Genomic DNA, 27,534 nt, shown 5'->3' with positions numbered 1-27,534 from the left:
TTCTTTGGAACGAAGAGGACTGGGTAGCCCGCTGGAGATGTCGATGGTCTGATGTGTCCTATCTCGAGGTTCTTCTCGAGGTAGCTCCTCAACTCTGCATCTTGCTTCTCGTTGGTGTGATACACCTTGAAAAACTTCAACTGGGCGCCTTCCTTGAGTTTGATCTCGTGATCCCAAGGTCCGTGGTCTGGTAGCCCTGCAAGATGTTTTGCCGTGAACGCCGGGTGTCCTTTGTAATTGTCTGGGATCTGTCCCGTTTTCGCGTTCTTCGCCGTACCTTCGTAGTACGCGAACTTGTTGTTCCCAGGCTCGATGCTCGCTGCTTCGAGTTCCCTGACTTCTTCTGCTGCCAGCTCGATGCTTGTCGCTTCGAGCTGATTGACCCATTGTTCGTGTTTGAGCATTCCGTGCTCGTCGACTGAGACGACGGCGATGGTTCGTTCCTCCCGTGTCTGCTTCTTTCGTCGTGTGCCGCTTCTTCCGGATTCCAGAGTGCGTGGTTCTGCACTGGCTGCTTCCTGCGGTGGGCCCGTAGAGGGGGTCCGTCCTGACCCGCTGCTCTCCCGTGGCTCCTGTTCTGCGCGTTTTCCCATCGAGTCGGTCGGATGCTCCCGTTGTTCCCGCGGTCGCAGATGGCCATCTCCCTTCCAACTGATGTCTGGGTCGTAATCCTCATGCCATGGGCGTCCGAGAATCATGTCTTTCTTCGGCCCCATGTTCACGATGTCGAATACCACTTGGGTGGTTTTCCCTTCCACCTCGATGTCGAGTGGTTCTGTCTCTCGTCGTACCCATTGCGTGTCGAATGGTCCTTTGACGACGTGTGGTTGCTTCTTGATCCTCCATGGGATTCTGAGTTGATTCACAAATGTGGGCGAGATGAGATCCATCTGCGCTCCACCGTCCACTAACGCGAGGGCTTCGAATTTCCCCCATCGCGCTGTGATCCAGAGTCTATTGTCTGGTTTGGTGCTTCGTACAGCAGCTACTTCGTGTTCGTCTGCTGGGAGGTCGTTGTAAGGCTTCTGTCTGCGCCAGTTCTTCCTGTACTGCGCAGCCTGTCTCCGCTGTTGTGGAGTTAGAGATTTCCGGGCCCCTCGGAGGGCCCTGAGCCGTTTCCCAAGCTCTCGTGGTGTTTCAAGGCGTCCCTGTCCGCACCTTGGCTTGCGGCATCAATCGTCTGGTGTTCTTGGAGCCATTGGGCCACCCACGCCTCGGTTGGGCGCCTCTCGTTCCTTCGGGACGCTCTTGTCCTCTGGTGTGGCTTCCTCTGGGATTGCTGTTCCATATATCCCCAGATTTTCTCGTCGGCGTGTGATAGGCAGTCTGCGCTTCGGCATTCGTTGACTCCTACGCCCGTTAGACAGCGTCGGGGCCAGGCTGCCTTGGGTTTAACCCTCAGCCTGCCCTCGTGAGTGCGTTGTGTGTCCCACAACATGCTTGCGGGAGCGTCGCCGCTGTCGTATACCCATCTGATGGGTAGGGGTTGCATCCCCTTTTCTTCCCTCGTGGGCCAGAAACTGTTGCGAAATTTGTCCTGGAAATGGTACCGACATTCGTGCGCGATACACTGAAACCAGGGCAGGTAGATGTGGTTCTCTTTTCGTGGGTCCACCCGCTCGTGGTCTTCTGATAACAACTGGAATCCCTCCGTGTTGTTCTCGCCCCGGAAACCCCACCATTCGAGGTCGGAGGTTTGTCGCCCGGCGCGCACGATGTGCTGATGTCGCGTCCAGTATTCTTCCCAGCTCTGCTGTTTTCTTCCTTTCGCCGCATTCTGTTCCTGTGCGTAGTCGAAAAGTTGCTCGGGGTATCGTACTCCGTTTTCGTATCCTTCCGCCTCTTCGGTGGGTCCATCCCACGGTGTGTGGTGCGGAAGTGCCTGGCGGATGTCGTCCTGCAAGGCCTGTGCCTCTCTTAATGTCTTTTCGACGTGATCCCCGGCCCTGTTGTTGGCCTCGGTGATCTCTTGGACTCGTTCCCTGGCGAAATCGAGTTCCGCGCAAAGTCGTCCGTACTGGTCGTTCCTTCTCTGGAGAAGTTGCTCGAGTTCTTCTTTCTCTCTTGACAACTCCTCGATCCTTTGCCGTTGGCTTAGGACCTTCTGTTGCAGAAAAATGAGGTTCGGGCTGACTCCTCCTTCACCCTCGTGGGTTCGCCATTGCCCGTCCTCTTGCTGAACCAGGGCGATGCCCCAGTCCTCAGCGACTTGTCGGATGTGCCGCGGGGGAGCCAGTTCTCCCTCGTCATCCGTTTCGATGAAAGCATGGTGGGCGGTGTCGTTTCCCTCCTGATGGACGCTGCTCATCAGGTCTCCTTGATCCGAGTCGGTGAGTTCATCGTCCTGCTCGATGACTCGGTCAATGTCGATTTCGAGGTCGTCCTGCGTGTAGCTGGCGGCTGCGACCTCCAGAAACCGGGTTCTTCTTCCGACCGTGTCTTGGTCGATGGTGGCAGCTTCCTTCCCTGGAACCGGTCTCCACTCTTTCTTGCTGCGGCAGTCACGTTTGAAGTGACCCTTCCTCCCGCAGTTGTAACAGGTGATGCCTGATTTGTCCTTGGCACCATCTCTCTTTCCTGCCCACTGTGCCTGGGCAGCGCTGACGTCCATGGGTCCCGAGTGCGTGCCGTATGACGTGCTCTGGTGCTGGCGTTTCTTTTTGTCGTTGGGCTTGTGGTAGCCTGCGGATCGCTGAACCTCGCTGCCCTTCTTCTGTTGTTTGCGGGCGAACTGTCGGTCGTCAATCTTGACAGCCATGGCGATGTACTCGTCGAGCGTGTCAGGTCGGCTCTCCTTGTAGAGCTCGTCCTTGACCTCCTCCTTCAGTCCTCCGTAGAACAGGTGCATCAGCCCCTCGTCGTCTATCTCTGCCTTCATGGAGTCTTGTCGGAAAATCGTGGCGTAGGCGGTGGCTGACCTAGTCTGCTTCAGCCGTCCTAGCCGTTCCTGGGCGTGTAACTTCTCGTCCTTGTCACCGAACACCTTCTGAATCTCACTCTCGAACTCGGAGTAGTTCTCGAAGACCTTTTTGGTGAAGGGTTTGTGGATTGCTCCGCCGAGGAAATCACTCAGTGTTCCCGTGAACCACTTGAGGGCCTTGTCCTTGAGTCGGGTGGCGGCGTATCTGGTCTTGGATTCCTCAGTGGCGAACTGGTGCGAGTTGTGGTCGAGATAGTTCCGCATCTCCGTGATCCAACCTGGCAAGGCTTCCTGGTCGCCCCCGTATTTCTCGGGTTGCTCCAATTTGACCTTCGTCTTGGCCGGGTCCTTGGTGTGGACCTCGGTCGCCTCAAGTCGGGCTGCCAATGCCGCGTTGCTGGCCTTGGTCTTCGCAAGCTCTTCTTCAGTTTCATCGAGTCGTTCGGTGACTCTCTGAAGCGCGGCCGTGATCTGGCCCGGCGTCGGTTGAGTTGCCATGTCGTTTTACCTTCGAGCCTGAACTGTAACAGATCAAAGGGAGTTAGCAACGTGTGACGAACCTAAGCACCCTTGAGAGAACACCTTCGACCGATACTGAACCCTAACAGGACGGGTCCAGAGACAGGTTCGTCACATAGGAACAGCTTAAATCTTTCTTTGCTACCTAGCCTATAATTATCTAGTATCTAGAGGGGACTTATCTTTCTATTATTAAGGAGTAGGCAGCTTATTATACTAGCTATAATCTTAACTTCGGCTACTATACTATATCGCTAGTTAAGTCTATAAATCGGTATCTTAAAAGCTTCCTTATTAGAGGAAGTAGTACTGTTAAATAGGTTGTTAAATAGTTATTCGAGATAGTCCAGGCGATAGAGGAAGCTATTTACAAGGTACGTTAATACCAGAAAACCCACCTCCGACACAATTATCTTAGGAAACAGTAGCTCGGCGATACTCCTATTGTAATTTCGCGATATAGTATAGACTTAGTTAAAAGGGAGCACTCCTATATACTAGGAGCTTTACCGTTAATAACAGGGCACAATCCACCACCTCTCGTACCCTATACTAGCTGGTTTACTATGCAATTCGGTATCCTATATCGCTATAAGCTTCTTTAACGATATAAAGCTAAAGATCTTATACTTTAGAAGGCGGATTTCCATCTATATTAGTAGCTGGATAGATCTCTAGCTAACGAAGATTACTACTTACAGTATTACGAGTTTAACCGGGTTATACAGTTACATAGGAGACCACGCCACTCCCAGCCGTTTACCCCTGACCCACACGCGCCACAATCAACAGCCCCCATTTCAACGCAGGGTACGCAGGGCACGCAGGGCGCGCAGGGCACACAGGGCACGTAGGGCATACAGGGCATACAGGGCACTGCCCCAGCTATACCAGGTACCCAGCCTATACAGGTGACAGGATTGCAGCCATCTATATACTACAACCTATCCCAATAGGAGGGTATCGACCTTAAAGCGCTGGATGCCAATAAGGTTATTCCTAACAGCCAGCCAGCACCACAGGCCACATACGGGGGTAGGGGGGGCCGGGCAGGCCGGGCTACAATACGCAGCGCCGGGCGTGGGGGACAGGCAGCTACTACGCGCGGCGCCACCACGCGCGGTGCCGGCGGGCGCGGGGGGCGGGCTGGTCGGGGGGCCGGCGCAGGGCAGGGCGCGCAGGAGGCTTAGATAGAGTCACGTGTCTGAGAAAAAAACAAGATTCTGTAGATCTCAATTTTATTGCGTTTTTGAGCGATTCAGCGCCTCTCAGATTGATAGATTTGACTGCGTTGTTGATTGAATTCAATTGAATTGATGGATCTGATTGAAAAAAAGGGGGCGCGACGGCCAGGGTTGGGGTTATGTACGGGGTGTGGTCATGTGATATAGTCCCGCGGGACCGGTATGGCAGTCCGAGGAGCCCGCCTCAATAATATTCCGTTTCCCTGGTCTGTTTCCCGTATATTACAGTGTTACCCAACGTCGAGCGGTGAGTCGCCGCAAGGTGACTCCAACCAAGGCTTTGCTAATTTTATTCCCTTTTCTCTAACTACCTACCTAAACGCGTTACCAGTCCTCCACTGCACGTCTTGGCGAATCTTCAATTTCAAGGGCGCAGGGGGGCGGGAGTCGCCACAAGGCTGGGAATCTTTCTCACCCCTGACCCGCCAACAAACAACCTCGGTCCAAGCCAAGCGTTCCCTCTCGTGCGTCGTCGCGAAGATTCTCAGTCATCTTCGTTCGGGAGAGGAGATTTCTAAGCTAGACAAGGGACTTCCCTTCCACACAACAGTAAAAGGCGACTTGACTGTCGTTGCCTTTTACTTAGGTACCTCATTAACACTTTGGGGGATTCGGGGGCCAGGGGTCGGCCTGAACCGAACCAATTACCTATGGGAGTGGAGGTCGGGAGGTTCCTAATTAGCGTGAAACCGCGACGGCTCTCCCACGCCGTTGCGCCCAGTTGAGCGCGCGGACCGTGTACCGTGGTATTTGGCGTATGTACAGATTACCTCCCGCACGATTGCACCTTGCCTTGCATCGAAGCGAATGTGGTTAGACTCAAGCAGGCTGTGCGGCGCAGCGCGGCACATGAAGCCGAAATTCGACGGGGATGCAAATCGCGTCCCGGGTTGCCGAGGGAGGCACCCCTTTTTCACTTTCGTTATTCACCGACACCTGAGGTTAGGTACTTCGTAGGTAGGTACCTTACCTACCTAGGTACCTAACCATACTAGGTACCGACCACCGTACTATCAAAACTCACATGATCCTGCCTACCTAGGTAGGTAGTCCTGAAACCCGACGATATTCTCTCAGCACTCACCCGATGTGTCTCTTGCAAAATAATACGCTATGACTCTACCGCACCGCGACTACAGCTCAGTTGGGCAACTCGAAGCCAAAAGCATGGAGACGATTAACCTGAAGCGGCCCTGGACCTCTTCGCCCGCGCCCCGTCTCACAGGACCCGGCCGTCGCCTCTTCCGCCGCCAAATAGCCTGGCGTTTCCTGAACGTCGTCCTTTTCTGTGCCCTCCTGGTCGTCGTGCTCGACGTGTTCGGGCGGAAGGGTCCTCTTAGTCTGACGGAGAAGCGCGGCTTCAACACGCTGACCCTGCTATTCTCTGCCATCGTCAGTCTGTCGCTGGGCTCGTTGCTCAGCCTCCTGGGTTCTATGCTGCGCTGGCGCTTGTTGGCGTGGGAGAAGCACAGTCTGCGGGATGTAGGTTCACGTCGCTTTCTACCACGGCCCCGTTTTCACAGATGAGATGTCGTTGATACCTACCCGAGGTATGATTACCTACCTACTAACGCGTCTGGCAAGGTTGACCTAATTTTGGGAGCCACGAGTCCCACTGGGTCGCTCAAGCTGATTTGGCACCATGCCACGGATCGGAATGCGCGGTGGACGCGGACGACGTGGGCGGTGCTGCTCTATTTGCTCGTGAACGTGCTCGGCCGGTTCAGCATTGCCGCACTCGGTTTGGCGTACAATCTAAACGAGATACCCTACACCGAGTACCCAGTCATGGTTCCCGATTGGAGCTCTAAGCCGTGGTATCATGCGACGAATCGGACGGACCCGGACTATCCTTATGTTCCATTTAGACATCACCATACCATAAGTATACCGTCCCAATGGCACCGAAACCCCTTCATTCTTCAGCTAATAGCGTGAACAGGGAACTGGAACGCTTATGCAACGCTTGCGCTATCGGCCTTGCCTGCTGACTTTGACGTCGACGACCCGTCGTCATACAACACGAGGAATATCGGCGGAAAGGGTCTGGACAGGACGGTGAACGGAAGCCACGTCACCTACTCTTACGCGCTGAAGGAGTATCGTAACTCTGAGGAGCTGCCGCCCACGGATACAGTGCTGCGCAGCTCGGCGAGCTGTGTCGGGAGGTCCGTCATTGGAGATAACGTGTACGAACAGGGAAAGCGGATTGGGACATGGCGTAAGTACAAGCAGCAGTAATACCGCCACTCTCGACTGCCCCTTTCTGTCACTCCAGTAATGCCGTCAAGTTTGAATCCCGAATGTGGCTAACTAGCTCTTTCACCCGCATTGCCATCTTCCAGGGGTGAATGACAGGAATGTCCCTGATTCGAAAAACTCCATGTCCTTGGACGTAACTCGCGCTCTTTGTCTTGATCCTCTTAAGCCGTTGGACCTGTGGGGTGGCATCAACATGTGGACGGTATGGGAACCAGACGAGCGCTCCCCCGGCGCGAGCTACTCCCCCGGCGGCTGCTCTACATCATGTAAATGCCCCCTCACCCACCGTAGAATACGACATCTCTGGCACATCCGGAGCCTTGGACTGACTTTCTCCCCCCGCAGACTTCTTTCGAAAAGAAGAAAACCCGGGAAGCACCGAGTGCGACCCATCCAAGTCATGCTGCGCCACCTTCTACGAGTGCACGACCTGCGTGACGGACCAAACCGACCAACCCGTCCGCACCACCCCCCCTCTTCAACGGCCACCCACCCGGCGAATCCCTCGCCGGCGCCAGACTCCTCCTCTCCTTCGGCGGCCTGGACACGCTGCTCGCCCGCAGCGTCACCAACCAACCCGCCCCCCTCTTCTACAAACTCTACATCGAGTCCAACGGCGGCAAGGCCGCCGCCAAAACCGCCCGCACCCGCGTCGACTTCGTCGACTACCTCGCCTCCGCCCTCAACATAACCGGCTTCTACAACCCCACCACCCCGCTCCCCCTCCCCCTCGCCGACGAACTGCACGCCGCCCACCTCACCGCGCGCCTGCCCCTGCTAACCGTCATGGGCGCCGAGATGCAGCTCCCACGCGTCCCTAAACACGCCACCGCCCACCCCGCAGAGCGCCACCTCGTGCGCATAGCCCTGGATGTCAAATGGGCGGCCGTCGTGGCCGTCATGGGTGCGATCGTGCTCGGGCAGGCGGTGGTGGTGGGCGTGACGGTGGCGTGCTGTCGTGGCGTGATCTTGCATGAGCATGACAGTGTGCTGCCTGTGGCGCGGTTGTTGGGGGCGGTGGTGGGTTGGGGCGGGGGGGTGCGGAGTGTGGATACGGGGAGGGAGATGGCGGCGCGGGTTGGGGATGGGGTTGGAGGGGATAGGGATGGGGTTGGGGATGGGGTTGATGCTAAGGGGGGTGGGGTGATGAGGTATGGGACGAGGTGTTGTGGTGGGGGGGTGTATGAGGTGGCTTTGGGGGGTGATGGTGATGTGGAGGATGGGTTTCCGGAGGGGTGGTATCGATGATTACCACTGCCGACTTGAAATACATTTGGACTTTTGGGGGGGTGGTGGTTGAGGATGATCATAGACGCCTGTACCCGAATGATGGAGATAATGAACAAATCCCTGTCCAATTACCTAGGTAACCTCCTCTTTGTCGGTGAAGTTAGCACCACCGCTTTGCCTACGATTTATCTTATAAGGACCAGATACACAAGGTACCCACCGCTATGGGGTGGACTACTAGTAAGTGTCGCATGATAGATACATGGTGCGGTGTGAGACAGAGGAAACAGGATCCGGGTGCAAGAACAAATGGAATTACAAGCCTGACGTTAATTACATCCAACAAAGGCAACTTCAGTATCGGACGGCACGGCGCCGAGAGATTTCCAACGGTCTCAAAACCTATATAGCAAGGGTGTATAGGTATGTAGATAGGTACCAGCTAAGTTGGTACCTAGGTAACGGTGGGAGCTATCCCCTAAAAGAAGACCAGACATCCCAAGAACAATTGGTCACATCCTTGAATCGATTAAATCAGGCACACAAAATACCTAACAGATCATTGAGTAAGGTAGAATAGAACACGGAAGGTTGACAAAGGAATCAGGGAGCATTTACACACTTGGCTATTTATAATTTTCTAAAAGATAGGTAGTACCTTAGATGCCCTGCCTAGGTAGGTAGGTAGGTATCAAGGGAGGTACTTCCTCAAGTTGAGCTGCGACCCGGTTCTCTCCATAGTTGTGGGGTTCCAGGGCTAGGGGATATTGTGAGGTACCTAGGTGTAGACACTACCGGAAGCCAACTACCCCTGTTGGTTCTTCCTGGCCGGGCACTCTGTTGCGGTAGGTTCCGAGTGCCAACGGGCCGACGGGATACTAGTAGATCTCTCAAACATCAAACACTTGCAGGCAGTACGGGGATCATTGTGCCACCTGAGATGCTCCGCATCTAGACGAAGGTCACGAATCGCCAAGTCAGCGCATTCCGACATCTTTAAGATCGTGTATCCCTCATCATCCCAGCGGCCGACAAGCTCTAGATTAAGGGCGGAGTATCTAGTAGGGCATCTGTCATGGTCCTGGACCTCTTCCCCCTGCGTCCAGCGGTGGCGCCACTCTGCTTCAAAAGCCTCGAATTTCTTGTGGATGGCCTGGATGCACTCCGCAGGTCCCGGGACTGGCATCGACCCGGGGGGAGAGTGCACCCCAAGGGCATCGCCGATGGCGTGCAACAAGTCGCTGGCGCTGCTACGAACGTCCGTGGCCTTCTTCGGAATCACCACAGAGCTCTCGTCCACGCGGCGAGAGATATCCGTGGCCATTGTAACGTTGCAGGAGCCCCGATCAAGCGCGGCACCGCCGGAACGGGATCCGATTAGCTTTTCGATCAACCCCTTAACGTCAAACCTGGCCCGATTGGGGTGGTAGCCTCCCTCCGACTCGGAGCCGCTGTTAAGGTCCTCCAGCACCTGACGCAAAAAGTCCAGCGCGGACTGGATCGCCGCATGCCTGCTTTTTACCACCGTGCGGAGCAAGTTCCGAAGAGACAATGGCACTCCAATCCTGGGGCCGGCCTCGGCGACCGCGAGCAGGGCGTTCAGCTTCTGCTCCGAGATTTCCGAAATCAGCTTCCGGACGCTATACTCCAGCATTCCCAAGGCCGACAACTGACGGAGGATGTTCAGCCGCTGCAGCGTCCCGGCGTGGTCGTCCTCGCCGTCGTCGCTGGTATAATTGGGGAGCGGCCAGGACCGCCCCACCCAGATGGACGCAGTGGCAAAGAACAGATGCGGCACATCGTACTTCTCAGCCGTCGTCAGGATCCGCGAGCTGATTTCGGCCTGCCACAGATCCTCCGTATACCTCGGGATGAGCTCCTCTCGGCAGTGCATCACGGCGAACACGACCGCCATGGCGTGCGGGTGGTCGTCGGGCAGCGCCACCACCCACTTCTCGCCCTCGGCCGCGGGCTTCCGCTCCCGCCACGGCCCGGATATCAGGACCTCTTAGACGGGCGAGGTCTGCCGCATGGCTTCGGAAGAGACCCTGAAGCGGTAGACCCTCTTGTGGTTTGCCGGGTTGCCGTCGTCGTCGCTGCCGTCGTCGCCGCCGCCGACGTCGATCCAGAGGTCGCCCTCGTTATCGAGAACGAGAGGCTGACGAAAGACCACGTCCCAGTCGACATCGGGGTGGACCGTCGAGCCGACGGCATTGTAAGCCTCGAAGAGGTCGTGGAAGGTCGTCTCCTCCATATTGGGTGTAGGGGATATCGAAGGTAAGTTGGTGGTTTCTTGGCGATGGAGGTGAAGTCGGAGTTATTTGGAGTGCTGCAGTGATCGGTGTGATATGTCGAATGTATTTTGGTCTGCTGTACGACGGGAGTTCGAGGGCTTTTATACAAGGATTGTACGATGATTGTGGCAATTGTTTTGTCTTGTTGGGCAGGACATCCGGGCTGTGGCGGCCGGAACAATTGCGCTGTGCGGAGAATGGCACATGGTGTGGCATTGTTGTTGTTTGTTGTTCTTTGTGTAACTACCTAGCTACCTAAGTAAAGTATGACGCCCGGCCACTTTACCCAACAATGGATGATGAATGGCGGGGACCTACCTGAGATAATACACATTGCAGGGTTACTGGCATCGTGGCTGCGTCACAGGGTTGATGTCCCGTGCGTGTTTGGCGGTGACTGAATGGGGTGGATGGTAACCCTCGGGGCGCACTCGAACAACCGTTCGGCACGCTCCGTATAGAATTTACCGCTTTTTTTCTCGTTAAAGGCTCTGTGTCTGCTCAAAAAGGGCCAGAACTGGTAGCTCCGAGAACAAGAAACTCTATCTACCCTTTGAACAACAACGAAGGCTAGAAGCTGTCACGTTTGTAGGCAAGGCTCGCCGCAAGTCAAGTATACTTGAATAAATCAAGTCAAATTAAGTCAAATCGGCCACCCAGTCAAGTAAGTAAGACCCTCTACTTACTTGAGTTTACTTGAGTCAATTGAATTAGCCGCTATTCGCCACAGAAAGTGGCTGGCACCGCAATATGCCCCCAGCCTGTGCCCTGTGTAACCCCTATCCCTGACTTGTGCTACCTACAATCGAATTCGTTTATAGGGATATTCCTATCGCTACTTTCCCCAGCCTACTGAACCGAACCGACCGCGCTTCGGCAGATTGTAAGATCATTCGATTCAAATATATTTTTGAAAGAAGTTGGTAAATTTTAATAGCTATAAGTCAGAAAAGATTAGGGGTTAGGACTATATATAGGGGTAGAGACTTGACTTGATTCAACTTGAGTAAGTTCAAGTAAGTCAAATCCAGTCAAATATGAGCCAAGTTTGCCTTCATACTTGACTTACTTGACTTGTGGTAAGCCTTGTTTGTAGGGAGGTCGAAAACGCGAATCTTGACCTGCTCTCAATTCCTGACTCAGCGCAGCTTGGGTCACGTGTTGAGAACGTTTATGGAAGGAAAACGGTCTGGAATGGGTATCCGCTCAGTTTTATTGTTCCGTTTCCTAGCCTCGTTTCACATCTGATTCCGGCACTGCCTTGTGACTATCCTGACAAGTTACCCCAACGCGCTGCACATTATATTCCTCGCCAACCAAACGCGTTTCCGGCCCTACTCTATTCGTCTTGAGTGGCAAACTGGAAGGCGCAGCAGCTGAGTTGCCAACAGCACAACCCCACCTTTTCCATAGCGCAACCACCGGCATTAGTACATAAGGCCGAAGGACGAGGACACCCGGCTCGAGCATGACGGGGGCGCACGCCTGGTTGCGGCACGGCCTCTGATGACTGTCTGGTGCAAGTGCGCGATTTCCACATATTGCCAGATCCCGCTCCTATGTAACCCGGCGAGCGATTGAAACCCCACGTAGCGATTTCAAATTTGTCACCTCTTGTTAAGTTGTCACATCTTTCCGCCACACTGCGTCCCTTATATTGAGTGCGCTTGCAGATACCACCAGACCTTTTGTTGATTTTCTTCGTTTTACAAACATCACAATGTCCGGCGACATGGAGACGTGCATGATATTCGTCGACGACTCCAACGTCTGGATCGAGGCGCAAAAGTTCGCGGCGTCGGGCAACAGCCACATGCCCAAGTTGCAAGACAGCGACCGCGACCCGCGTCTCCGCATCGACATTGGAAAGTTGGTCGGGAGGCTCCTGCGCAACCGTACCCAGGGCGGATCGTTCCTCTACGGCTCCCGCCCACCACCCAATGACTCGGTGTGGAAGGCCTTCGAGAAGAAGAAGTTCGAGACCAGCATCTACGACCGCGCCTACAACGGCAAGGAAAAGGGGGTCGACAACGCCATGTCGGTCGAGATGACTGATAAAGCTACAGAGTTGCGGGTGGAGGCTAAGTACACGGCTCAGACGGCTGCTGAGAAGGACAAGACTACTTTTGTCGTCATTACGGGTGACCGCGACATGATGCCCGCCGTCGAGCGCGTGCTCAAGTGCAAGATCCGCGTCGAGCTGTGGGGCTGGAGGTCGGGCATTTCGCAGGCATACCTGGACCTGGCGGCCACTGACGGCCTACTATCGGTGTACCTGCTGGATTCAATATTCGAAGACATCTGCTTCACCGCGTACCGCTCCACGCGCAAGGTCCAGAGCGTTGTCGGTGGTAAGACGATGGTGCTCCGCAATGTCGACGAGAGCGGTGAGGAAGCTATCTGCGATCGGCTGCTCGAAACCAGGCAATTGTTCTGGAAGACGCGGTGGGACGGGGAGGCGGACCTGTGCATCGAGTTTCCCTACGTCGGCCAGATGGAAAGACTGATTCTCCGGGCCCGGCAGCTTCTACCTGACGTTACCATCCTGTCGTGGCCCGAGTATAGAGCCCGTTTCTACAACAAGGACCCCACGGAGGACGTGAAGACCGTCAATATGTATAAGCTATTGGATCCGGATTTTGTTGCGGAGGACGAGCAAGGTGGTGCTAAGATTGAAGAGCGGCTGCAGAATCCGACGTTCAAGAACGCGACTGAAAACGCCAGCGGCAACATAAGCGGCAACGCAAGCGGCAACACCAACAGCACTGGCAGCGGTTACAACAGTGGCAACGCCAGCGCCGACGCCAGTGGAAACATCAACAGTGCCAATGACCGAGACACCGGCGACGACAGCGACGGGGGCGGCTGGGAAACCGTGGTCAACAACACCGACGCGGGAAAGCGCCACCGCCGCGTTGTCGACCAGCAACAGGACTGCCCCTACGGCCTGCGGTGCAAGAAGCAGGACGACTGCGGCTACCGCCATAGCGCGCGGGAGCGGCACCTGTTCCAGCAGAACCCGAACCGGAACCTCGGCATGCGCAACACCCAGATGTGTCGGTACGCTGCAAACTGCTGGCGCGGGCGGGACTGCCTCTACGCACACAGCGAGGCCGAAGCGAGGTGTCTGGACTGTAAGCAGACGGGCCATTTCAGAGGCGACGCTGCCAAGTGTCTTTTGCAAACCTAAGCGTGCCGCCGGTGTGTATTAGGGGCCCGGTGTATGACGGTGCTTGACTTACCTTAGGCTTCAATCGTTTTGCCCATGTTGACCGACTTGGCCCTGTAACTTGGCGGAGGCACAGCAGAGCAACGGGATATTGCTACCTACATACAATTCTTGGATAGTCTTACCTATGAAATAAGTTCCATGTATTGTTTCACACCTTTCCTATAAGTGGACCCCAGTGTTAGCCGCGGCAGTACCGCCGGGATACCCCGACGATTGGAAGACGAATCGCCACTGACGCCGTGCACTTTAAGTGTAGGACAGACTTGTGGGATCTTTAGAGAGCGACCAATACCCAGAACGGGTGGTATAAACGCAGGAGGCCAGCGCAAACTGCTCGCTGACGGGGCCAGCTGGCGGCAACCCGATACTGCCAAAAGAATGAGACACCGTTTTGATTACATAAAAGTGTCTATCCCACATTTAATCCCCATATTTTCACCACCATGGGCCAAACTCGCTCATAATCTCATACTCATTCACATCCGACGCCACTAGCTTGATGCCCTCCCCACGCACCAACCTCATACCCCCTACGGTGACTTTCCCCAGGCTACCAAACCAGAGGCCTACCCCCACTGCACCAAAACCTGCTTCTTATTCTTCTTCTTCCCGCCACCCCCACCAGTACCAGCACCACCCCCTTGCGCCCCTTGCGCCCCATCACCCTCCTGTCCTCCCTCCGCATTCTGTCCATCACCACTCCCATTCCCTCCACCCCCCCCACCCCAACTAAACCCCGTCCCCTCCCCGGCCCTCGCAAACCCGAAATCCCGCCTCACCGCCCCGCGCCCATACCCAAACAGCGTCGTCTGCGGTTTCGGCGCCGCCGGCAGCGCAGGGAACGCGTCCTCCCCCGCCGTCCCCCTCCCACCACCACCGCCACCTCTCCTCCCCCCTCCATTACCACCACCACCACCTCCCCCCCCAGAAGAAAAAGAAACAGAAGAAACAGAAGGCGGCATCTGCCTTGGCAAAGCCGGCGCCGACCCCCCAATCCAACTCGGCTGCGGGCTGCTCGCCTGCCCCCCCTGCGCCCTCCCCGGCAAGGCAGGGAAAGCCGAAGCCGAAGCCAGCGACCGCGAGGGTGGGGAAATGACAGAGGAAGGGTTGGGCGTAGCCGGCGTAGAGGAAGAAGCTCCCGACGCGGCGGACATGACCGACCCGACGCTTCCGCGGCGGGTGCTATTCTTGAGCTTGAGCACGCGCGTGGAGTGGCGGAGGTGGGCTGCGGCGGCCTGGGCGGCGGCCTGGTTGTTGTTGTTGTTGTTGTTGTTACTGGGAGCGGTGTTGCGGCTGGCGGACGCGGCGGCGGCCCAGCCGGTGGTGGCGGTGGTCGCGCCGTGCATGCCGTCGAGGGAGGGCAGGGACGGGTAGTCCTCGTTGATGGCGCGCCAGTTGTGCCAGGCGCGGCGGAGGGCTTCGGCTTTCGTCTTGTCGTCGAAGAGGTCGGCGACCTCGCGGACGAGCGTGCCGAGCGCGGTGGAGGAGGTTTCCGAGAAGAGAGAGAAGAAGGCGGCGATGAGCTGCTCGGGCGTCATGGAGCCGCGGTTGTAGGTCGAGATGTGCGTGCGGAAGGTGGCCATCTTGGTGCTGTCGTTGCCGAGCAGGTTGGCGGCGCGCTCGATGACGGCGCCGTGCCGGGTGAGGCTGGCGCGCTGCTCCGGGGTGAGGGTGGAGAGGTCGGTGATGCTGAGGTTTTCCATGGCGTCGATGATGGGTTGGCCGGCCGGGATTCGGGATGGCGCCGCGTTGGGGGTTGCCCGCGAGGGGCCGGGTGCAGGTCGGGTTGGCCCCGTCTGGAGCGCCATCTGTCGCTGGAAAGCGAGTTCGTCTCGCCTCAGCGGCTGCGCCGAGCTGACAGGTAGAGGTTCCGCATTGGGATCTGGACCGCGCCGTCGCTGCTCCCTTACATTGCCACCTCCCCTCCTGTCCTGTTCGTACCTCTGCCTCAAGTCAAAGTTGGACAAGTCCACCGTCCTGGCGTCCCTTCCCTTGGCGAACGAGCCCCCATGCTCGCTAAGCTGGTGGGCCTTCAGGTCCATCTCGGACTCGAACACGACAAACTTCTTCTCGAGGCACTCGCGGTCCGCGCACATGAAGTGCTCCTTCTTGAAGTGGTCCTCGAGCGCCCTGTAGTCCTGGTAGTAGTGCGGCTGACGCGAGTCCCGGCGGTCACAAATAAAGCACCGCTCGTGTTTGTCCCGGCAGTGCTCGTACAACTTGTCGCTGTCGTAGAAGCGGGCGCCGCAGAAACCGCACAGCGGGTGTCCCCTAAAACCCGTCTGGTCGACGGCGCCGGGCTTGTCGTCGCCGTGGCGCATGTGCTCGGTGAGCTGCTTGTCGGCGAACATCTCGTGCTCGTGGGTGAACACCTGTTTGTTGCGGGTGCACAAGTCGCACATCTTCTTGTGGTGCTCGCTCTTGACGTGGCGGTGCAGGTCCTGCCAGCCGAGGCCGGCAAAGTCGCACTCGGCATCGGGGCAGTTGTAGCGGAGCAGCAGCACGGTATCGCCCACGATGTCCTCGCCGGCATACCGAATTCCGATGTTGTTGTCGGCGCTGGTGATCTCGGAGTCGGTGTACTCCTCGAAGCGCTTCTGTCCGTCATCGGTGAAGATAACAAACGGGGCGGGTGTCTAGGCAACCAGTCAGCGGTCTCCCCCTTCACACGGCTAGATATGAGTCGCTTACCCGACAATGAGGGCAGTCCTTGGTTTTATACAGCGCTCTCAGGCGCAGGGCGCACAAGTGGCACGTAATGTGGTTGCAGGGCGCGACCGAGTGGTGGATGATGGGATTGGCGCAGATGAAGCAGACCTCCACGTCCTCGTCGCCCCCCTCGTCCTGGGTGTCATTCTTAACCTTGAAGTTCGGGATCTTGCCTGCCTGTGGTGGCTTGGGCTCGTCGGCGTTGGGTTGTGATGGCGGTGGCGGGTTCTGTGTGTTGTGGTGTTGCCCCCCTCCTCCTCCCCCTCCTCGACCCCTCCCTCTGCCGCGTCCCTTCCCACGCCCGCGTCCTCTGCCTCGGTGGCCTTCACCTCGGGGCCCTGAAGGTGCGTGATCTGGGGCTCCGCCGCCGTCATGTGCTGGTTCAGCCGGTGCAGCCGAAGCCATGCTGGATCTGATGCTGTCGTTTGTAATTCTTTCGGAATAATGGGAGGGTTGTGAGGCTGTTCGTTTGCCTCTCGTTGGTCGCGGAATACTCGAATTCTTCGAGATCTTTGTACTCGAGGTCGTCGTACTCGAGGCCGTGGCTCGTTGGTAAGTCGACGAGGAGTGCGTGGGTGTTGGAAAGTGGAAAAGTTGTGAGATGGTGCCGTTTGCAGTTTGCAGCTCGAAGTTGTCGGGATGGTGGGGTATTTTTAATCAACGGGCGGCGGATTCGGCCACCACATGGGCTGCTATTTTTCCCGCGGTGATTGGCACCTCCAGCGCGTGAGTGGAGCCTGACCGCGGATCTAGCCGGGGCACGGCCGGGGTCTCGCCCAGGCCGCTCGCCGTGTGCGTCACACCTGGCATCCAGGCACCCCACATAATTGTTTCGGTGGAAGGAACTTGGAAGCAACAAATCGCAACAAATCCCGTTCAGCGACATGGTCTGAGTCAGCTTCAACTGCGCCCCCAACCCAGGCAGTGGTCATAGAGCGGCGTAAATATGGTGTCACTCTGAGTCGTGTTCACGAGTTTAACCAGGTTATATCGTTCCGTGCGAGACCATGGTGGCCGGATGGCTAAGCCATGGGGTGCGGTGAGGGGTCGCAACCTGTAAGGCGGCATTCATCATGCAATGGATTCTAGGATGGAAATCATATCTATCCATGCCAAGTTCCCGCCTTTCCTCCTGTTTCCTAACTCACTGAAAGAGGTGTGACGTCCTAGATAACTCTTGTCTCGTTTCTATTCTCGACCGTCTAAAACGTTAATCGAAAAAACCTTAGAAACCGAAAAGGGAATCATAGTGCTCTCCCTACGTACCTAGGTACGCTATGGCAATGTTTGATATAAAGTCTTACCCGCGTCAATGATGCCCAGTGTGAAACTTTCTATAAAGCTGCCGTAGGTCTCAAGTAATATCTGATAATAGCGTAGGTCTCGACATAGAGCACTCTTTAAGGTTCTCCTCTTCGGCTTCTAATCGCTAGGCCTTAGAGTAGAGATCGACCGTTTCCGTAGATTAGAAGACAATTTCTTCCGCGTAAGTAGACGGTGTATGGTAAAATCCGCCTCTCAGGTTCCGTCTCTTCCGGCCAGTCGTGCTTCTCTAACACGCGCCCTGCCAAAGCAACCGGGCCAGTAGGTTTGTTGGCGCCGCTGCTCGCCAAATGCGTTTTCGGTGGGACGGGGAGGGGCCTTCCGTTATCGCTTCGGGTCTGGGACTGGGTGTGGGCTGGCCTCAAGTGCCTGTTCCCTTGATTGCTTGGGCTTGCGACCTGTGCAAGTATCTACCACCAAACTGACAGAGCTCCTAGCCGACGTTAAATACGTGATTCCTGGTCTTCGTCTCCACGGCATTGTGCTAATAAAATAAGTAGGCAGACATATATGTCCTAATCACCAACCCGTCCTACTCCACTCCTCTTTGGGGTGATAGACATGCGGCGCAGACTGGCCCTCGAGGTCAGTGAGGGGCACGCTTGTCGACATCATCTGCTCTCCTTGGTGCTGGTAGGGCTCTGCCATCTGTGTCCACGACGTCGACATTTCCTTCGGGGGGCAAGGCCGGTCCACATTTCCGACGACTGGTTCTTCCATGACCTGGAATGGGTCCGGCCCGACAGTGCTGTATCGGTACGATGGCGGCATGTCCGAGTCTAGGCGCTGAAATCGGGACGGTGGGGGTGTGTCAGGACTCTCCCCCGTTCCCCCTGGCCATCGGCGTCAGTACGAGTCGAAACGACCTGGGAGGGAGGGCACTGCACTGCAGAGTTTGAAACTTACAAAGGAAGATGTAGCAAAACTCGGCCGCGACAGGGACCCAGGTGGCTAGGGCCAAGACCTGCCCAAAACTCCAGTCGTCCTGCGAGTCTGAGCTCCCGGCCCTGCTGAGGATCGTGTACCTCAGGCGAAGGAACTGGACGAGCATTGCCCACATCAGCCCGCAGAAAGCCCACGCAATGCCGAACCGCCAGACAGACTGCAACCTGCGGATCCAACGATTATCCGCCACTTTGGGAATGCCGAAACCCGTGGCGAAGAAGGCCGTGATCACCATCCACACGACTGGGAAAACGATGACACCTATCATGGCCCCCTCGGTGCCCTCCCAGTAGTCTGCGCCGCCACGTACGTCGCAGAGGAGGTCGTCCTGGACATCGTTATGAATGTTGTAGTCTGGATTTCCGCGCGGCGAGAGGAATGTCACGACGGTGCCAAGGATCCAAATCACAACTAAAAGAATCCGCCGCACCCACACCCAGTGCATGTCCCTTTCTGAGAGGCTCGCCTTCTCCGCGCCGGGGCTCTTCAAGGAGCAGAGCAACAGGATAGGCAGGACGGAGAAGACCGAGGCTCGGAACGAGAGAAGCATATCGTAGGTGGCGCTGCTGTGATAAGGTAAGTCGGACGTATCGGGGAGCGCCGCTTGGTTTCTCATGCCATGGGCGCAGAGGTAGAGGGAAGCGCAGAGCATGGCGAGGCTCATGAGAATGGCCGAAGATACGAAGGCGTCGAGTGAACCCCGGAAAGAGTCGAGCGCGCGCTGGGCAAGGGACAATCTTGCCAGTCGGGCGCGTATGCTGTTGGCGTTGCCTACACCGCCGGCATGCCCCTTGCCCTTCTCGGGCCGGAAATACCGCCGAATATGCCATGCCGTGAAGGCTGTCAAGTACATGGTTGATAGTGCGGCTTCGATGATGTACGAGGTGAAGACCTGGAGTCGGTAAAACCGTGTTAGACAATTGAAGGCTCTGTTGCGGCCCTCGCGGGTAGGTGCCCGTATGTATTATGAATGATGTCCGGTCGCTCCCGTCTCAACTTACGCCGATACCGGTCAAATCAGAATTTCCCTGGAAAGCCATACCCTGGCAGTACTCGTTGGTACAATAGTCGAGTGCCGGATGCTGCAACACATTTGTGAAGAACTCCCTGGTCAGGTTCCATGGGCCGTAGGCGATGGGGTTTATTTGATCGTAGCTGTTAAATATGTACCATTCCAAAATTTGGCTGTGGTACTCTTGAAGCGTCGTGTTTTCCGGGACGGTCGCGTTGGCTGGAAGTGCTGCGGTGAAGAGTTCGATGCTTGTTGTGAAGGCCGGGCCGATGGATTCATCTGGCTGCGCAGGGTTCGGCGTCAGGACTACCCCCAACCAGTTGCCCCAGATGTTGCAGTTGCTTGAAAAGTTCATCTGGTCCCATGGCGGGAATTGGACAAAGTTGACGCCGTCCGACATGACGGACGAGGGCTCTGGGTTCGCAGACACACTCCGGCCAGGACACGGATGTGAAGGGAGAAGACAAGGAAGAACCACCTATGGGCGCGGGACTTGGCAGCCTGAAAAGGAGTCGTTCAGACTGGACAAAGTTTTGAGCTTGCAGGGGAGGAGGAGGGTACCCGTACGTATGTATGTACGTACCTACACTTTGGCTGTTTGAAGAACTTGAGGCTGAAACTGAAACACTGGAACCTCTGTGCTATCACGCAATCACAGAGCTGAGCGGCTCCGCCGGAAGCAGTCAGACTTTAGCGCCATTTCCTCCCTCGGTACCTATGCTTGATTGGTGCTGATCCGAGGAGATCGAGGGTCTCGCACCTAATTATATATTTACACAACGGGAATGGCTCGGGCTGAAGAGGCACAGCCTGGTCAGTCTCTTCTCTTCCGCCGCTATTCCCGCCAAAATACACCACAAGAACGCCCTGGGTTCTGGGGACACGAAGCATGCAGCAGCTCCGTCGTCCGTACGTACTTCGTACATACAAGTAGGTACTGTACCTATCCTGCGGGGATACGCGGAGGCATGCCCAACGGTGATCATGGCTGCGAAGCAGCAAGCAAGCCTCTCGACCAGCTGGAACCCTCCTCATGAATCGGAAATATCAAGCTCTGGCGTTTCTCAGGGTTCATTATACCCGAGCAGGTGTGATCTTTTTATGGAGAAGAGTTGGTATGCGACACGGCGCTCGACTCGTTCTCACCGTGTGTGATGGTCTGGGATGCCACGAGAACCACGGGAAGCTTGTGGGAAGAGATTGTGTTGAAAAAGGGCAGTTAATAAAGCACAAGGTCAGAGACCCAAAAAGAAAGTGAATTACCAGGTCCAGATTCACGTTCTCGGCCTCCCCACGATAGTGACAACTTCTTGTCTTCGTTGTGGTTCTGAATGATTCAAAGGGGGCGGTTTCTTGTCATCATGGCTGCAGTGCCGGGTCTAGACCCTTTGAGCAGACAGCGGACTTTTATGGGCAACATAAACGCAATGCGGCATCACAATCCCAGTGTTAATCCTAGGACAGAATGTAGAAGGCCGCGTTTTCGAATGCTCGTTGTGTGACCATCTAGTAACATCCATGCATGTTTGTTAGTTGGACGTTTGGATGTGGTAGGAAACCTTCAATGTTGTTCTTCACTCTAAGACCCTACACCCCCTCTCACAGAAAGTATTCTTGCGCACCCAGGTCCCCTAGAATCACATCCCATATCCTCAGCAAATGTCCAAACGCTCATGACCCCCGAGCGTACAGTGTCGCACCCACCAAACTCTAATTACACCGGCGAGACCGGCGGGGAGCGGTCGAGGTCTCGGTACTCCAACTCGGGGTACCGCTCAAGCTCCGGGTATTCCCAGTCGATCGAGCTCTTGCTCTTGGGCAGAGAGAGGTCGCTTCTTCTGCGAGATGGCGTATTTGACACGGGCAAGGGGTGGATGGAGGCTCTCCGGCGACCGAGTTGGCTGGGCAACCGAGGAAATCCGCTGATGAGATGCCTTTCCTGCTTGGAACCGAACTCCAGGTAGATGCGCATCTGGGTCTGTTGTTTAACGTCAAAAGAGAGAACCTTTTCGAACCTTTGAGTCTCGGTGCTGATCATCCGCTCCAAATCTTTTGTTGTGATTTCTTCCGAGGACGCCGTCTCCTCCCCTTTGCCTGTCTCGGAGATACTGTCGAATTCGGTGACGAATGAAAGCGATTCTCCTTTCGACGACATCCTGAGCTCTTCCGTGACCTTTTTCAGGTGCATTCCCAGCTTTCCGATGTCTTCTGGGAACGTTATCTGAGAGAGAACCACCCCTAGCGAGCGGAAGAGTGTTTTGTTAGCTTCTATGCAGGCAGGCAGGGGAAGATTGGGAATTGGAACACTGTAATGAATCCCACGTCGGCTTTTGCGACCACAACCTGATGGCTTGAAAACGCCCACGCTTACCTTCGATGTGTACTTTCTCGTTAGCCAGATGGTTACCCGGTTTTGTGGTCTCAAAGTAAAATGATGCCGCAACCAACTGGCGGGCAACTCGCTCGATGTCACTGCGTGCCGTCTTCGCCGCCCAATCCTCCACATCCTCACGATAATCCTTCATTTTCTTCTTGTCATCGAGTTCTGGCAGCGGACCCGCGAGCCGAGGATTCAGTCGAACATACTTGAAACGGTCGTGTTCCTTGACGGAGCTTGCAAAAAAGTCGGTCCAGCTCTGTTCACAATTCAACGTCTTCTGCATATTTGCAGTGAGCAGGTCGAACCTCTGTTTCAAGTTGTTGAATGGCCTCATCGCCCAGGCAACATAAGCGCTTTTGGCGAGACTACTGGGGGCGCTCCCAATCCTCGGCTCCACGTCGTCCTTGTCCCTTCGCTCCAAGTCGTCTTCGTCGATTCCGGTGCCGAGCGAAAGGATAATGTCGGGCACCTCGGATTTGGGCCATAGCAGCCGCAGCTCTCGATCGGCAATCCTGATCGGATTGTTGTGGAAGATTGCACCATCAAGGTACACTTTTCGAGATGCTTCGTGGCGAAAGGGTTTGAAGTATCCAGGAGCCGCTGATGTCGCCCGCGCCCTGGAATAAGTTTGTTAGTGACCTAACCTGCTACAGTCTCGAGGATTACTCATGTCTAGAGTGCAGACTTACGCCTCCCAGACTTGGACTTCTTCCGAGATTCCTTCGGGTCGTTGGAAGTAGTAACCGGCTGAGTGGAACAGTTAGAGACCTTGGAGATAATAACGTGGACCCTGCTTTTAACCAGCAGAGCTACCTAATCCATGTGTTTGGACTTACCAAACTTGTTGGAATCGTTCAAGACTGGGGGATTATAATTCGATAATATGGTTGTGCCACTACGGTCTCCGTCTTCAGTGGCCGTCACGGCCACCTTTATGGGAGACCCGCAGCGACGACTCGGGGCGGCTTTCGTAGCGCTACCACCAAACAGGTAGAGGTCTTTGGGGAAGGCCTGCTGAAGTGCCGTTTTCAGCGGCTTCGTCTTATACCTAGATGACCGAATCATGTCGAAGACCGACAGGGGTCCACTGTGCCCGGTCAAGTGTGCCTTGGTGAAGGCCTCGTCGCAGAGCTGCTCGAACATTTTGATGCATTCATCGACAGTGTAGTCCATGCAGCTCAGCCCGAGCGCGATGAGGCCTCCCGTACTATTAACATCAGGGGTTAGTCGAGAATAGGGGGTGTTAAAGGTATCTGAGGCATCGACGAACCTAGTGCCGACAATGAGATCGAAGAAAGATCGGATAGGAATCTCGCCGCCGAGTGACTTTTGGATTTGCCGGAGGACCTCTAGTTCGGCTATCCCTCGAATGCCGCCCCTACGAGAACTGTTAGAAAACAAAGTCGACAGGCCCTCATTCCATTTCCAAGACACTTACCCGTCCAGGGACAGCACACGAGGCCCCGTGGAGGGCGGTTTCAGATAGAGCATGCAGCGATCCCAGCCGCCGGGGCATCCGACGGGGCATTTGGCGACTTCGACGGCCGTGTCTTCCCACCGGCCGGACTCTTCTAGGCAGTCCTTGCACAGGATATGGCCACAAGGAATCGGGTACTCGGCGGCCCCGGAAAGGCAATAGAGGCATGCCTTCTGGCTGCTGAAGATGCAGAGCCCTCCTTGCTGCATGTTCGAGGCCCCGATCTTGGTAAGGAAGTTGGGTATGATCCTCTTCTTGTGGATACGCGCCGCGATGCTCCGGTCCAGCGCGAGATGGCCTTGAGGATTTGCAATTGTGCCTTGACTGGTCCGGAAATGCGCAGTCGCCTCGTTATTTAGGAGCACGCGGAACTGTGATAGAAGCGCGCGCACACCCCTCTTGAAATCCTTCTTCAAGGCTTTCCCGTCAACGCTGGTCTCGTAGTCACCGAGACCCAGAACTCGACCGTCTTTCGACTGATGCCCCTTGGCATGTCCGAACCTAGTGTTCACACAGCGTCCTTTTGGCGACTCAAAATCGCAGGGCCAGTGCTTATCCAAGACCATCTGGACGGCCACATCAAGATACTTGGCGTAGCTTGCCAATAACTCGCCAGCATCACCTAAGAGCAATGAGAAAGGCTGTCAGCGAGGAAGATTAGACGAAGGCACTAGCACTCACCCTTGTGACGACTGCGAGCCGAGGCGAGCATGATGGATGAAGCCACCGTGTAGCTGATTTCGTATAATGCGGCTTCTGGAGTTTTGTCGCGCTCCGTACTCCTCTCCCTTTTAAAATTTAGAACATTAACGGCCAGCCTTTGAACGCTACCGCCGAAGCCAGCAGGGATTGGTGAGTTCCTAAAGGAAGCTTGGACGAAATCGAAAGGCGTAGAGAGATCGCTGGCGTAGTGAGAGAAGGCATCATGAAAATATGTCTGGAGCTCCTCAACGTCAAGTAGCATCCCAACCTGCCTTCTGGCTTGTCGAGCTTTCTCGCAGACGTTCAGAATAGAAGAGCGCAGCTGGGTGACTTGTGTCTGAGTGAGAATCGGTTTCGCATTTCCCGGCATTCGTATAATCTAGTGTAAATGGCACGTTGTAAGCTGAGACAACTCCGCAATAAGGCCATCCTTGGGCTGCCAAAGGAGAGGAAGCTATACCTGGACGGAGCTGTAGTAACAGAGAGCGAGGTCCTTGACAGTTTCGATACGCTTCTCCTCCCCACGCTGACGCCAGGCGTCGGCATATTTGGCAAGGGCCTTTCCGTCGAGCCGACCCAGCTCGCGAAAAACCTTTTCCGTGTTGGCGGAAACATCCCAGATCTGAGACTCAATATCCTCGGAGGAGTTGAGGACGAGGATGGCATGAGGCAGCAGGGTCTGGTTTGACGATGTGCAGATGGCCGCATCGGCCCATTCGATAAGGGCTTCGAGGGCTTTCTCGAAGGTTCTGATCAACTTAGTATGGTCCGATTAGGGGTGTGAGGGTGGGAAGAGAATAGCCTGGTTGCAGCTAGAAGAGATGATTAGTAACGTACCTGTGTGTCGAACCCCCGAGAACATAGACGATGGCATCAGAGAAGGGATACAAGAGCCTTGGGTAGAGCTCCTTGGCAATGAACTTGCGGCTCGAGTTCACTTCTTTGCCGTTGAACTCCATCTTGGGGCCGTCGGTCTCGCGCTTCTTTAGCCACATCAGTTGCCGTTCCGAGACAACTCGTGAGGAAGGCGTCTCGTCAGAGAACATGGTCTTGGCGGCTCTACCTCCCCACGTTCGCCATCGCTCGATCCTGGATTGGGTGGCTTGTGGCACGCCGCCCTCGAAGCCTTCGCAGTCGGCAAAAAGAATGGGCGTCTCGCTTTTGGCCATGTGTGTGTCCTCGTAAAGGTGGACGTCCTCGGACGTCGGCGTTACGCTGTCCATTTTGCCTGGTACGGGTGCCTCGACAGAGCGCGACTCGCCGCGGGCGATGCCGAAAATGATCAGAAACCTGATCAGCGTGCTCTTTCCAGCCCCTGTCTCGCCGACAAAAGATACCAGGCTCGGAGTTCTGTCGTCGCGCTTGCATGTGTATTCGTTGCAATCCTCTGGAGCGTTGAGCCTGATCAAGTCCCCAAGTCGGCCGTAGTCCAAAAGAGCAGGTACCTTTCCTGGGGTTAGGAACCGGTGAACGCCTAGTTTCCTGAATTAGCTAGTTCCCTATGCGGAATACTAAGTTATATGTATAGACCAAATAAATGCGTAGGTAACTTGGTAGTTAAATAATTATACCTACCAAACCATGACGATTTCTCGTCATCCCGGTGGAGCTCTCGTTGATCGCCGCTTGGCTCCAAGACGTCGCGAATCTTAGCCTCTAGTTCGGGGTCTACTTTGACGTGTTCGCTTGGGTTACGCTTCCTGAAATGGAGGGTTTGCTTCTCCCAACAATCGTCGCAATAGTAAGATTTGCATCCATGGCAATACCAAACGTCCACGTCATGACGCTGGCAATCCAGGCATTCCGGGGGGGGGCTAGCGTCACTGTCACTGTTCGGTTCCGCCTCGGACGGCCTAGCTGCAGACAAGTCGGAACCGGAGGCCACGTTGGTAGTTGGGTTGGAAATAGGGGTCACCTCGTGAGCATCGGACCAAAGTTCTATATCCGACCCAAGCCCCTCCTGAGCTAAGTCGGAGGTAGACCGCGATGCAGTCGATGCATTCTGCGGGGGAGGATCCGCCTTGCCGTCTTCCGATGCTATGACGGACACGTGGGGAGGCGAAGGGGCTCCCACGTCATGAAGCGGCTTAGAAGGTAAGCTATCGCATTCCTTCTGGAAGTCCGGACCCGGCGAAGTTGAAGTCGACTCTAGAGCTAGCTGCGAGTGCGATGAATGCTCAGTTGTAACAGGACTCATGGTTCTTGTAGCTGTCAGCCAAGTCGACTCGAGACTTACAGTCCCCCCAGCATAGGATGTAGGTTATTTGAGATGTTAAGAGGAAGGCCAAACGTACTTTGGTGGACCATCGTTCACGTCTTGATCTGACTTTCGGGATGAAGCCCCGGGGCTTCGCGGAGGACAGCTGGGAGAATCCCCCTTTTCCGAGCGACGCCCAAAGATTTTGCGAAGCTTACCGCTGCCCATGGTTGCGTTATTGAGAGTCAAGGGTGAGTATGGCGGTAACTACCGGCAACAAAGAAGTGCGGTTGTCCCTGGTTCAAGTTTGGACCGTGAAATGAAAGGCAAGACGATGGGGACCGGAGGAGGTGGGAACCAGGGCCTATTCAACAAGACCGGTGGGCCACAGGGAACTGAAGTACTGTACTCATACCGGGGAAGAAACCGTCGGCTTGTTCCCAATCATGCTTGCAACAGTATTCCTGAGTTGGGTACTGATCAAGTCGTTGCATTGGGCGCCAGACGGGTACCTTAGGTGCTGTTGCCCGCCACGAATTGTGTTGGGCTTATTTCGGATTCAAGTTCGGAACGAACATGAAAGGAGACCGCCATGCTGCAGCTCTCGACGGCCGAGAAAAGCAGGGTGATAGGCAAACGCGTGAATTGCTATGCCTCTGCCCCCCTGATGTCAGGGACCAAAGACCAAATTGGTAAAAACACACACAATGAAAAAAGAAAGAAAACATGAAGAGAAGGAGAGGAGAGAGTTCGTGCCACAGCCTCGTCAGGCCCCAGTCATACCCAGTTAGTCCACCCCCAGGGCGTAACTTCCCAAACAGTGGCCACCCCACCAGTCCTCCTTCCCATCACACCAGGCCGTGGACCATTTCTCATCCGATCCTGCAGAAAGTCTGGGTCAGGCAGTGGCTCCGTGTCCTTCAGGTAGCCATGCGTTTTTATCATTATATGGGACCAATCCTAGGCTTCGTTACTTGACCGAGGTTGATCCAATGTACCCTGCCGAGGATGATTGGTACCTAAGGTACCGAGGTGATTATTGAGCAAAGGTGAGAAAACCTGGCTAAATACTAAGCTGCGCCTGGGCC

At 55.6% G+C, this 27,534-nt stretch overlaps 8 protein-coding genes across 8 annotated transcripts; 3 read left to right on the top strand and 5 right to left on the bottom strand.

Annotated features, from left to right (window-relative positions):
- Positions 1-4,101: 4,101 nt before the first annotated feature.
- On the top strand, positions 4,102-4,293 carry B0H64DRAFT_329407 (uncharacterized protein; the record flags this gene model as incomplete). Its single annotated transcript, XM_062800879.1, has 1 exon — positions 4,102-4,293. A coding segment is annotated over one exon (192 nt), but the record flags the coding sequence as incomplete, so codon positions are not given.
- A 1,503-nt stretch (positions 4,294-5,796) lies between these two features.
- B0H64DRAFT_377535 (uncharacterized protein) lies at positions 5,797-8,371 on the top strand (the record flags this gene model as incomplete). The annotated part of the gene is made up of 7 exons (XM_062802530.1): positions 5,797-6,165; positions 6,268-6,568; positions 6,626-6,904; positions 7,029-7,211; positions 7,291-7,366; positions 7,464-7,965; positions 8,312-8,371. The coding sequence occupies 7 exons, from the start codon at positions 5,797-5,799 to the stop codon at positions 8,369-8,371; spliced, it is 1,770 nt and encodes a 589-aa protein (XP_062655490.1).
- A 609-nt stretch (positions 8,372-8,980) lies between these two features.
- Positions 8,981-10,429, bottom strand: B0H64DRAFT_377534 (uncharacterized protein; the record flags this gene model as incomplete). The annotated part of the gene is made up of 2 exons (XM_062802529.1): positions 8,981-10,180; positions 10,223-10,429. 2 exons carry the CDS (start codon positions 10,427-10,429, stop codon positions 8,981-8,983), a joined length of 1,407 nt encoding a protein of 468 aa, XP_062655489.1.
- A 1,345-nt stretch (positions 10,430-11,774) lies between these two features.
- On the top strand, positions 11,775-13,888 carry B0H64DRAFT_408550 (uncharacterized protein). The gene has a single exon (XM_062804661.1). The coding sequence runs from the start codon at positions 12,190-12,192 to the stop codon at positions 13,657-13,659; it is 1,470 nt and encodes a 489-aa protein (XP_062655488.1). The 5' UTR covers positions 11,775-12,189; the 3' UTR covers positions 13,660-13,888.
- B0H64DRAFT_408549 (uncharacterized protein) lies at positions 13,889-14,341 on the bottom strand. The gene has a single exon (XM_062804660.1). It carries the CDS (start codon positions 14,119-14,121, stop codon positions 13,948-13,950), a length of 174 nt encoding a protein of 57 aa, XP_062655487.1. The 5' UTR covers positions 14,122-14,341; the 3' UTR covers positions 13,889-13,947.
- On the bottom strand, positions 13,889-17,041 carry B0H64DRAFT_366451 (uncharacterized protein). Its single transcript, XM_062801906.1, has 2 exons — positions 16,393-17,041; positions 13,889-16,337 (listed from the first exon to the last, which is right to left on the bottom strand). Exons 1-2 carry the CDS (start codon positions 16,813-16,815, stop codon positions 14,268-14,270), a joined length of 2,493 nt encoding a protein of 830 aa, XP_062655486.1. The 5' UTR covers positions 16,816-17,041; the 3' UTR covers positions 13,889-14,267.
- Positions 17,042-18,544: 1,503 nt separating this feature from the next.
- Positions 18,545-20,090, bottom strand: B0H64DRAFT_329490 (uncharacterized protein; the record flags this gene model as incomplete). The annotated part of the gene is made up of 3 exons (XM_062800884.1): positions 18,545-19,399; positions 19,454-19,570; positions 19,680-20,090. 3 exons carry the CDS (start codon positions 20,088-20,090, stop codon positions 18,545-18,547), a joined length of 1,383 nt encoding a protein of 460 aa, XP_062655485.1.
- Positions 20,091-21,151: 1,061 nt separating this feature from the next.
- Positions 21,152-26,674, bottom strand: B0H64DRAFT_468830 (uncharacterized protein; the record flags this gene model as incomplete). The annotated part of the gene is made up of 12 exons (XM_062807772.1): positions 21,152-21,928; positions 22,062-22,687; positions 22,760-22,817; positions 22,907-23,277; positions 23,341-23,457; positions 23,509-24,169; positions 24,229-24,628; positions 24,710-24,998; positions 25,087-25,723; positions 25,825-26,407; positions 26,544-26,626; positions 26,665-26,674. The coding sequence occupies 12 exons, from the start codon at positions 26,672-26,674 to the stop codon at positions 21,405-21,407; spliced, it is 4,359 nt and encodes a 1,452-aa protein (XP_062655484.1). The 3' UTR covers positions 21,152-21,404.
- Between the last annotated feature and the right edge of the window lie 860 nt (positions 26,675-27,534).

This window comes from Chaetomium fimeti (genome assembly GCF_033439085.1).
Source record: "Chaetomium fimeti strain CBS 168.71 chromosome Unknown B0H64scaffold_8, whole genome shotgun sequence".
NCBI classification, from domain to species: domain Eukaryota; kingdom Fungi; phylum Ascomycota; class Sordariomycetes; order Sordariales; family Chaetomiaceae; genus Chaetomium; species Chaetomium fimeti.
The sequence above is the reverse complement of the archived record's forward strand: the minus strand, read 5'-3'. Positions and strand labels throughout refer to the sequence as shown.

Coding starts and splice junctions, on each gene's coding strand:
- B0H64DRAFT_408550 (XM_062804661.1), top strand. CDS start 12,190: ATGTCCGGCGACATGGAGACGTGCATGATATTCGTCGACGACTCCAAC.
- B0H64DRAFT_408549 (XM_062804660.1), bottom strand. CDS start 14,121: ATGTGGGATAGACACTTTTATGTAATCAAAACGGTGTCTCATTCTTTT.
- B0H64DRAFT_366451 (XM_062801906.1), bottom strand. CDS start 16,815: ATGGCTTCGGCTGCACCGGCTGAACCAGCACATGACGGCGGCGGAGCC. Junction 16,338..16,392: donor AGGACTGCCCTCATTGTCGG/GTAAGCGACTCA, acceptor CTGGTTGCCTAG/ACACCCGCCCCGTTTGTTAT.